At 31.6% G+C, this 11,121-nt stretch overlaps 3 protein-coding genes across 3 annotated transcripts; 1 reads left to right on the top strand and 2 right to left on the bottom strand.

Moving 5' to 3' along the window:
- Window positions 1–464: 464 nt before the first annotated feature.
- LOC119839353 (testin) lies at window positions 465–5,776 on the top strand. Its single transcript, XM_038365617.1, has 5 exons — window positions 465–498; window positions 872–1,024; window positions 1,462–1,541; window positions 2,678–2,836; window positions 3,348–5,776. Exons 1-5 carry the CDS (start codon window positions 465–467, stop codon window positions 4,914–4,916), a joined length of 1,995 nt encoding a protein of 664 aa, XP_038221545.1. The 3' UTR covers window positions 4,917–5,776.
- Window positions 5,777–5,917: 141 nt separating this feature from the next.
- LOC119839501 (prefoldin subunit 6) lies at window positions 5,918–6,736 on the bottom strand. The gene has a single exon (XM_038365803.1). The coding sequence runs from the start codon at window positions 6,593–6,595 to the stop codon at window positions 6,227–6,229; it is 369 nt and encodes a 122-aa protein (XP_038221731.1). The 5' UTR covers window positions 6,596–6,736; the 3' UTR covers window positions 5,918–6,226.
- Window positions 6,737–8,514: 1,778 nt separating this feature from the next.
- Window positions 8,515–10,428, bottom strand: LOC119839362 (myb-like protein D). The gene has a single exon (XM_038365628.1). It carries the CDS (start codon window positions 10,426–10,428, stop codon window positions 8,515–8,517), a length of 1,914 nt encoding a protein of 637 aa, XP_038221556.1.
- Window positions 10,429–11,121: the final 693 nt, after the last annotated feature.

Genomic DNA, 11,121 nt, shown 5'->3' on the forward strand with positions numbered 1-11,121 from the left:
TGACTGCTTACCCTGGTACTTTCCGAATAATCCCGGGTACTGTACGATTAATTTATAATTATCTGTCCGGATACCGTATAGTTAGCTGTATCCGTATCCGAACAAATAATTATTCGTACAGTACTCGGATAAGTATTTATAAATTATTCGTACAGTATCCGGTAAATAGATTTAGCCATTATTATTGACTACATCATATAAAAATTAATTATGTGTAAGGTAAATACTTATCCATTTAACACTCTTCTGGACTAACAGTTGTCTTATGTTTAGTTCTCTGGGATTAAAGCTGTAAGTATAACATCAATGGACAATTTTGTACCTATCAATATTTTAATTTCATTATACTACAGCTACTTCCATGGATTATGTTTAGCATGACACACTTTACTTTAAGCTCATTAGGTTTTTTCTGTGTTATTTTATTTCAAATACTTAGATGCACATGTTAGTCCTACTATATTATGAACAATGTCATTGTAGAAAAAACAGTTCATAGTAGGTAATTATTTTTGATATGCACCATAAAGTAATTGATTAAAAGGTAATGCAAATGTAATCAGTATTTGAGCAGGCTTGTTATTAAATCTTTATAACTTTAATTTACTATTTGCTTGCTATTTCTATTTCAAACTGTTGAAAATATTGATAGTAATTACAGTTTATTAAGCAGCATTGCTTTGGTAGTCCTATATAGCATCATTATTCTTACTTTGCTTGTTTGTTTACTTTTTTCAAGCATTATTTTTTTGTAATAGCTAATCATTATTTTTTGAATATACTAACCTAAATGCAGCATATCTCATGTCTTCCTAATAAAGTCCTATATTTTATGTACCTGCGATAAACCTAGTTAATAATTGAATTTCAGGAACATCCTGTCCAGGGTTAGATTTACATTTCTGGCGTAAAGTTTGTCGAGCCTGTCATTGTAGCAAAGATGTACACGATGTACAGGATGATGATCTGTCTGGGTGGGCCCAGTTTGAGCTGTTGGGAACTGCAAAACCTAAAAAGGCTTCCCGTAAGTTTATTTATCAATGCTTTTGTTTTCATTAAATAGTTTAACTGTTATCACTAATGATCATTAATGAATAATGTTCAATTATGCGTTATTTATGTCTTATTAACAATAACAGCAGATATATATAATATCTGCTATATATATAATGTATATAAATAATGTTCTTTGACAATGCTTATCTGTTTGTCTGAATCCATTGAAATAAACTTCTTAACTTTAAACTTTGATATAATAATATTTTTCTTACTTTTTGTTGTTACTGAAACTATTTAGATATATAATAATGAATAAGGTAGGGCTGATAGATTGAATTTTTAGTAGAAACTTCCTTCAAATTTATAGTTATGTGTAGACATGTATAAATAAATCAATCGACTGTCATCAATATAGTCAAGACAGCGTCTATTATTTTTTATTGCTATTTTATAATTTTACAGTGCCTCTTATAAAAATTCGTGGAGTCACCGATAAGCCTGTTAAGCTTGATTGGGTACCACCTAACGCTTCCACTGAATTGGTAAGACTTATTTTATCTGTTATCTTATTTTGCATTATCTGAATATTTGTAATCATTATGAAGTTTTGCAATAACATTTGATAAGATAAACATATTTCCGATTCCTGATAATGTGATATGTAGTCAAACACATATTTAAAAATGAAGTGTTATTTATTTTTCTATCTATTTAAAATAAAAATTATATTGATAGTATTGTTGGGGCAATAGGTAGATTAAATCATCAGTGAATATTCAATTTGTTATCAGTTTTGTAATGATTCTATTATTTCATAGCTTGCCTTCTTTTATACATATTACACATTTATAATTTAATATCACATTATTTAATTAATGGGCGGATGGATTATGTCATGTGTTTTGCTAATTGGTGGGACTATACTTCTTTTGCTTAGTTTCCAGTGCTTAAAATAAAAGCCTATTCAGACCTCAAAATGAAGTATTATCTTCTATTATTATTCACTGCAAAGGATAGGCAGATAAATGTACAAGGAACCTATCAATTGAAGTAAACGTGTTTTTCGTCCGTATGTTTTATGACACCATTAAGTGCAACACCCTATGACTATTTTTAGTTGTAAATTAAAAATCTTGCCTTTTTGGCGAATTTCTAAATTTGCCACCTGCATAACTAGTGCCTCAACCGTGGCTTAAAATATTTTAAATATTATTTCTACAAAATTCATTCATTTTCATACATATATAAACCAAACCAAAAAAGTAAATAACCCGTAATATCTTTATCTGACGCGCTCGAGTCATATATTTTTATATTTTTCCTTTTATTCGTAGCCACGAAATTACTACATAAGTCGTAAAAATAAGTTATATTTTATTTCAGTGATATGCCAGAGCATTCAAAATATCAAAATCTAACGTGCTTGAGTATTTCCACAGCCGTTTTTCTTTTACAATAAAAAAAAAAAATCATAACCTTCCACCGCTAAAATTGAAAACACTATAGGACTTTTTTCTTGCTATCGTATAATCTGCGAATTCCTATAGGTTTCTGAAACGCACGAGTAAATACACATTTAGCATCTTGAGCTTCCCTACTATACTTTATTATAATGTTACTAATCCACTACTTCAATTATTATAACGATCATGATTTATTAAAAAATCGTTTTTCACAGGTATCCGAGTACATGTCGTGCCTGGGCCCGCTCGCGCCGGTTTCCGGCTCGGAGGCGGCCCGCAAGCGGCGCGCGCAGCTCCGCACGCAGCTGCCGCCGCACGACGTGGCGCCCGCCGCGCGGCACCATGCTACGGACCAGGAGAAGTCGGAGCATACGGTATGTGTTGTGCTTGTGTGCATTTTTATTATATTTTTATGTCATCGTCGGCAATGGGGCGCGTGGGTCACCTGATGGTAAGCGCTACCACCGCTCATGAACATTTGGAGAGGCGTAAGATCGGTTGCAGACTTTTCGCCTCTACATATGGATTGCCGGCTTTAAATTGAAATGGGATTAAGAAAGGATTGGCGAGGGGAGTAATGGAAAGGACTGGTAAGAGTAAGGAAAAGGATATGGGCTTCTGGCTCCACCACTCGCCGAGCCACTTATATCAAGGTTTTGAATATAGTTTACCATAAGTTGTATTCACTTTTCAAATATTCATTTGTTACCTAAATACATACATGAAAGTAATAATAGTTTTAAATCGCCTATTCATCCTGATTAGGCTGTTAAGTAATTTTTAAATAAATTAATATACATTTGTTTAGATTTATTACTAATATTAAAATTATCCTTCCAGGAGTAGTGTTTAGATTTATTACTAATATTAAAATTATCCTTCCAGGAGTACATCTCTCGTATCAAGGACCATGTCGTGGGTATGGGTAATGTTGTGAGAGTGGGACCACTACAAAGTGCTGAAATATGTTCAGTCGAAAATAGCAAAGTTCACACTGCACCCAAGTCTTACGCGCTACCATTGAAGATATCGAATATATCTCGTGGCGTTAAATACAACATAGTACCTAAGAATGCTTCTGATAAAAAACTCGTTTTGGACTCTCAGGGTAATATAGTCAGCAGTGCTGCTAATTTACCAGATTATAAATCCAGCCCCATTTTGAGCCGCATTGTTAAAGACAAGCTTCATGTTATGAGAATCGAGTCCGATCGCATCAAAAGTGCAGTAGAACATGGCCCAGTATACGACAAACTCTTAAAGAATTTGACTGACCTCAACATGCCGGTCACTAACGATGTCTACTTACAACCAATTAAATTGTTCCGTGACGAGTATAACAAGAACCCCCAGTTCAAAGAAGAGGTCAACGAGTTTGCATCAAAGGCTTTGGGGAGTCAAATTATACCAGATCTTTTGAATGTCACTAACAATAACGTTATGGGCACTGCTAAACTACTCGATAGCAGATTACAGAAGGGAACCATTTTTGCGCCAAATGGAGAAATATGGAGCTGGAAGCAAGAACCTGTAACTCCAGAACATAGTGGCACTATATGTTCCACTAAGATTAGTCCCCAATATTCAACCACGACTAAGCCACCTAATCAAGTAGAACCTCAGCAAACTGCTCCTTTGAGAGAGTATCTGAGGACCCATTCAGAGGAGGATCTACCTCCTCCACCGCTTCCTAATTACAATACACACCCAGGAAACTTAACACCTCAAACATTCCATGACAATTCCCAAATTTCTGACATTCCCGTACTAGTGAGTAACTATGCTGAACAGCTTGATCCTATTCTCACTCAATTTGCTGATATGACTCTTAGTCCAGCTGAATTGGAGTTCAATAGAAAACTCTATAATGAAGGAGTGCCGTGTCAGCGTTGCCAGAAGCCAATGTTTGCGGGTGAAGTCGCTGTGAAGGCTGAAAGAGCTGGACAGGAGGCCATATGGCATCCCCAATGCTTCACTTGCTGTAAATGTGGTGAGCTGTTAGCCGACCTTGTGTACTTCTATTATAAAGGGGAAATATATTGTGCCAGAGATTTGGCCAATGTCCTCGAAATACCACGCTGTGCTGGATGCGATGAGTTGATTTTTACTAGACCTTACACAGCCGCAGAAGGCAGAGCATTCCATGTGCAGCATTTTTGTTGTTATCACTGTGATGCACCTCTCGGTGGAAAAAAATATGTGCCAGACGACAAAACTGGTCTACCAATTTGTTTATCGTGTTATGACCAATTTTATGCAGAACGCTGCAGAGCTTGTGGTGGTGTGATAGGCCCTGAACAGCAAGGTGTGTCGTGGGGTAATATGCATTGGCACGCTAACTGCTTCATATGTTCAGGCAGGATGTGCGGTAAAAGTTTATTGAGTGGCCGTTTTGTTGTTAAACAAGAAATGCCTTTTTGCAGTGTGCCTTGTGTACAGAGTAGAATTAAGTGAAATATTAGTATTATTCATATATTATCAAAGACGTAACATAAAGAAGTATTAAATTTTGAAACATATATTTTTATTCTGGCAAAATTTATATATGCATGACATTTTATAATATTTATAACTTAATTATCGCTTTTAAATTGTTTCCTTTTTAACAGTTGTTTATTATGTATATCAATTATACCAGTTAGAATTGCGTTGGTGCAAAAAATTTTTTTTGTCCAAATACGTGAATGTTGCTCTAGCAAAATAGTGATTTTTTGGTAAGTATTTATAATAATTGAAACATCAGTGACAGTAGTTAATCTATATTGCGTGTTCATTTCAATTGTTAACATAAATAACTTTCATGAGAACTATTTAAGAAACAAATTATATCTAAGTAGCTACATCTTACAATAATAATTATACCTAATCGTATAAAATGAAAATAATTAATGGATCATTTACATTTTCTTGCGAAAAGCGAACACGCTTGTCTAAGCAGTACACTAGATTCGTATATTCGTGTCAAAAGCGGTTTTTCGAATACGAATCAAAGGGCACGAAAGGTGCTCATGAACTTACTGTACAAATTAAATAAAAATGTATGAACAGTGGTCCTCGACGATTTTCATGTATTGTCATGTATTGTTAATACACTATTACTGTTAAATAGGAAATAATTGAACTGCCAGATTTTATTCTAGAATTTAGTATTTATTTATATTCAGAGGACTGAATAGTGATTTTTCTATGCATTTAGTATGTAAGTGTAAGGGACCATAATTCTTAATCATAATTGAATTAACAATGAAAAAAAAATATATATATATAAACAAATATTAAACTTTATAATAGGTATAATGATAAAAAGAAAAAGACCATATTAAATTACTATGTTTATTATTTATAAAATGTGTTAAATATTGACTTTACTGATTATATTATAAACCATATATTGTGCCATTGAATGCATTTCATATTATTATTTAAGCTATGGGATAAATAAATATCATTTTTTTTAAGAACCAGACTTTGTTTTATACCTTTATTTCTCTTATATGATGTTTGAAGTGAATCTATATCAAAAGCTAAGGTCTTCATGTAAAACTATCATAATTTTCATTGGTAGCAAATATAGTATCCATAGTTCATATCAAGCTATAGACTCATTACCTAAAGACATATCACAACTAAAAAGAAATAAACTAATATTATTTTACAGAGACAATAAGTGTTCAAATGCATTATGTTAGTATATTAGAAAGAAATCACACAATTTTTTTTAAATAAACATTAAAACACTTATGATAGATAATGACAAAGTACATTTACGCAGTAATTTTCAAGTTTCCAAGATCATTTTTTAGTTTATTAAGGTTCTCTTGTATTGCTTGCTGTTTGTTTTCTAAAGCTGATATATTACCGTCTGTTCTTTTGATCTCTTTGCTGATGTATTCCATACGTTTTGCGACATTTTGCCTAGCTTCTTCTAGATCTTGTTTTACTAATACTGGGCCAATTAGCTTATATACCTCAGAGTCCTTCTTTAATAATATTAATTCTTCTTTCACCGCCTTGTTCTCATTTAATTGGCTATCTAGTTGTTGTTTTTGAGCTACAGCCTTATGATACTCTTTTTGAAGACCATTGAACACTTCGAGTTCCTTTTGCAGTTTTTTCTGTATTTCTTCAGCCATTACGGATTAATAAATTAATTCCGTCTTGCGAATTTAATGAAAGTGGATTAAATATAAATTTTGCAGATGATTTATCTACCTTTTGGGATATTTAGGTTAGAATTCAGATTTAAATGAAACTGACAGATGCGATGACTTATGACAATTACAGAGCATGGCTGTAGCCACAGATAAACTATTTACTAATATAATTTTGAGCGGTAGTGCGCATTATGAACCAAGCTAATATTATGTTATGTATTGTTATTATTACACTATCTATTAAAAAAAAACCTAAAAAAATGTCCCATAACCCTTTCACTAAAGCGGCTCGACGGAACACAGTTGGGTTTTAGTCGGTAGGAATCCAACATAACCCACGCCTCTTTTCCCCCAGGTGCCGTGTGTATCTATGTAAGATTTCCCCACTCGAAGAAAAGAGGGACAGACATAGAAAGCGACTTTGTTTTATACTATGTACTATGTAGTGATACTGTAGTAATATTTTCATTTTGCCTAAAGACTATAAGTAGAAACACCTGTATTGTACAATATTGTAGTTTTGGTATGTTGAAAATTAAAGCATTTATCTGCGTTGTTTTGCAATTAAAATTTAATTATAAAATACATCAAAATCAATGGAATAGTGAATGAATGGATCGTGGACTAAATAATAATAGTAAAAATAACTGATTTGGCAGTAAACGAATCGGAACTATGAAATCTCTTGATAAACATGACATTTTTGAAAAAAATTTATTTGCATTTTTCCTTCACTTTTCCTCGTCCTCTCATTCGTTTAAAAAAAAAAAAGAAACATTTATTTGACTCCACAAAATTACAATCATAAAAAAACATCAAAATTAAGGCAACACAATACAACAATGAAAATAAAACAGCACAATAAAAAGTTACATAAGGAAACAGTTAAAACAAAGACAAAAAAAAAAGAAAACGTGAAACATAAAGTGGAGCCAAATGAGGCGCTCAACTGATTTTCAGTGGTCCCTCTTTGTGACAGTTGGAGCGGCAGATGTATCATATAAATACATAAAACTGATAGATTTATATAAATAAATAAACAAAATGTTTTAAAATAATACATAATGCATTAATAAACAGATAAATATATAGATTTTATAATTTGTTAACATAATCCTGGCAATATCTAATATAGTATTATACTCTATATAATACTCTGTAAATAGAAAATTCTCGTGTCTCAATTTTAATTGCCATACTCCTCCAAAACGGCTACACCGATTCTCATGAAATGTATTGAACATAGGGTAGGTCTGAGAATATGACTGGATATTGTATTATATTTTCAATCGGTTTAGGTTCGTTTGTTTCCGCCCTCTGAACTACTCATTACATGTACATGTTTTACGGGCTAATAATTATTAGACTGCTTTTCTATTTCTAGTACTGAAATTGTAATATTGTATGAATTTGTCAATAACTGTCCATGTAATCCGGCCAAATTAGGAGGTCTTTTTGACGTTAGTTTAAGTTATTATTTCTTCATAACCATTTTATGTATTTTTTATAACAAAAGAAAAGTAATCAGCCATTATATATATATATATATATATATATGTGTGTGTGTGTGTAATGTATATGTTTTATTATTGACGTGGCTAAATAAATTTAAAATAAAATAATTCATATAAATATACCTTATTGCAATTCCAAACATAGTTGTTAATAAATAAGCTCTGATATAATGTAAAACAAGAATGTAAGACGATGCTTTTGTCTGTAATTGGCTTATAGCCTTAAAATTAGCCTTTCCTTTCTTAAAAGGAGCAATTAACTACAGTTTTTGGTAAGATTACAGGAATAAGTAAGACAAATTAATATGTTAACATTTTATTTAAGCAATTCGTAACATAAAATTATAATATAATAAATAATTCCTTAGGTCTAGGTGTAGAATTTTACAATTTTTGGCCATATTCTAAAGTCCATGCGTAGCCAGCATTCGGGTCTCCGCTCTTCTGAGCTTCTTCTTGGATTTTTTCAGTCTTTTTCAAAACATTTTGCAACGTCTTATACAGTTCTTCGTTAGGTGTAATATATTTCGATTTATTTTCTTCTTTTGACCTGCGTTTACCGAATCTTTCACGAACGAATTTTTCATACAAGTCTTCGTCATCATCATCATTTTCTTCTTCTTTCTCGCCAGAATGACTTGCATCTTTATGTTTATAATTTTCTTTATAGTTGTTATGGTAATCATAGTTGTTGTTATTTTTATGGTATGTTTTTCTCTGGCTATCCGGCTCTTCATGACTGTATGAGTTTTTCGACTTAACTTTTTCATATAAGGGTTCTTCGTAGTTATAAGATAAAATATCATCAGGCAATTTGATTTCAGGTAGTTTGATCGATATGTCACCAAATTTAATATTCAAATTTTCATCAAAATTTACGTTTTCTGGCGAAGGCTCAGCAACCACTTCTTTCGGTTTCTCTACAAAAGAGTCGTTATTTGATTCCGGGCTCTCTGTGTGTTCATTGCTTTCGGCCTCTACGTGTTTATAATCTAAAGGAATTCTTTCAAACTGTTGTTTTAAATCTACTTTCTTATTTTCAACATCACCAACGTTTTTTTCTTGAGGGTTTTCAACCTTTAAATCTGAGCTTTTTAATTCTTCACTTGTTTCAATACTGATGTCTTCAGTATTCTGTTCTATGACAGGCTTTATTTCTCCATCGTTTATATTAACAATTGTTTTAAGATTGGTAGAAGTGGTATCGTTTGAATGTATGTTTGAATCAATAGGGGAATTTTCATAAGAGTCGTTTTTATCAAAAATCTTTGAATTAGCATTATCAAACTCGTTTTCAGTAGACACACTCTCTTTAGAAATTTGCTCAGTACTTTCATCAATGTACTTATCAATCGGTTTTTTATAATTTTGTGTAAAATTGGATTGGTTGTATGCATCATTTTCTGTCTTTATACTCTGTTCAGTATTACTTCCATCTTGATTTTTTAAATTTGCGGCACCATGTTCCTGTTTAAAGTTTTCATCGCTGTTGCTATTTTCACTTGTTTCATAGCTATCTCTATTGTCATTATCCTTAATTGCTAGTGGTTCTAGATTTTTTATATTTTCTTTACTTTCATTACTGTCGTTAATAAACGATTCATCACTATTATGTAAAAATGGAAGAGATTTTTTTACATCATTATTAAGGTTTTCACTTGAAGATTTCTCCTTCGAATTTAGCAGATGATTTTGGAATGAATCTGTTTTTGATTCGTCGCTTCTTTCAGAGCTTTCTTTACCTTTACCTATTTCTCTAGAAAGACTCTCCTCACTTTCAGGTCTTTCATCTTTTTCTTGTGAGCCTCTTTCATTAATAGAGCTTAAATCTTTCAGTTCATCGCTTGCAGATTCTTCAACAGGGATATGCTGTGGTTTATGTTTAATGTAAGTATCTCTTAAGGCATCACTTTTATAGGGTTCATGTGTAGTTTTTATATTAAAATTAGCCAAATTTGCTGTATTTACAACTCCCTCCGGTTCTAATTTTTCGTTAGAATCAACATCATGATTTGTAACGTAATTGTAGACAGCGGGTGCAAATCGTTTTTTCCTTAAACTATTGCTTTTGTGACCTTTGGTTTTGTGAGAAATCTGTCCTTTGTTATCTTTTATAACCCTGTTCTTCGAAGATTTTAATTCCTCAAAACTTGTTTTATTTATGTTAAGACGATCAGAGTTAATTTGTTGAGAAGCCGTAGAATTTATGTTTGAATCTAAATCAGGTATTTTATTATTATTATCGTTTTCAACTTCATTGCATTTTTCATTAATATTACTATGGTTAGTGATGTTCATGTCGCATTGTGTTGAATTAACACAATTTATTGTGTCATTTTTTGTATTGTTGACCAATTTGTATTCTATAATCGCGTCTGTTATCTGTGAAATGATCATATTAAATTTAATATTAATTGTTTTTATGCACATTCGTTTTAAAAATATAGATGCATTGAACAACATGGTTTTTAGCACGAGAGGTGAATGAAACAACAAATATTAATTATATTTTTATTAAATATATATTATTATATAAATGTGTTTATTTACAAAGTGATTGATTGAACGTTCTACAAAACATATCATTAAAAATAATACTATTTGTATGACTAAATAAATAACTACACAGTAACAAAATACAAAAAATAAATGAATAAATCATTCAATAAACTAATTAAAGGTACCTACTAGAAACTAATACTAAGGTTTAAGTAGGCAAGAACTCTTCTTTTTTCTACGGATACATAGATACGTATGCAATAATTTGTAATTGTAGGAAGGTCATATAATATGGTTAAATGATCTTTTTTATGAAACTATACAATTGTGATTACTCACAAGGGGTTTTTATTTGTGACAATTGTTTTTAACAATATTTGCATTGGTGTATTGACAAAACTGTATCAAAATTTTTTTTCACCTTATGGGGTATTCTAAGACAATAGGACCTTCCAACAATTAAATCAAATAATATAAATAAGACCACAACAT

The sequence above is a fragment of the Zerene cesonia genome, chromosome 3 (assembly GCF_012273895.1).
Source record: "Zerene cesonia ecotype Mississippi chromosome 3, Zerene_cesonia_1.1, whole genome shotgun sequence".
NCBI lineage: Eukaryota > Metazoa > Arthropoda > Insecta > Lepidoptera > Pieridae > Zerene > Zerene cesonia.

Excerpts from the sequence above, each read along its gene's own strand:
- LOC119839353 (XM_038365617.1), top strand. The coding sequence starts at position 465 with ATGAACAATGTCATTGTAGAAAAAACAGTTCATA. Across the intron at positions 1,025-1,461 it reads AAAACCTAAAAAGGCTTCCC|TGCCTCTTATAAAAATTCGT; the intron begins GTAAGTTTATTT and ends ATAATTTTACAG. Across the intron at positions 2,837-3,347 it reads AGGAGAAGTCGGAGCATACG|GAGTACATCTCTCGTATCAA; the intron begins GTATGTGTTGTG and ends TTATCCTTCCAG.
- LOC119839501 (XM_038365803.1), bottom strand. The coding sequence starts at position 6,595 with ATGGCTGAAGAAATACAGAAAAAACTGCAAAAGGAACTCGAAGTGTTC.
- LOC119839362 (XM_038365628.1), bottom strand. The coding sequence starts at position 10,428 with ATGAACATCACTAACCATAGTAATATTAATGAAAAATGCAATGAAGTT.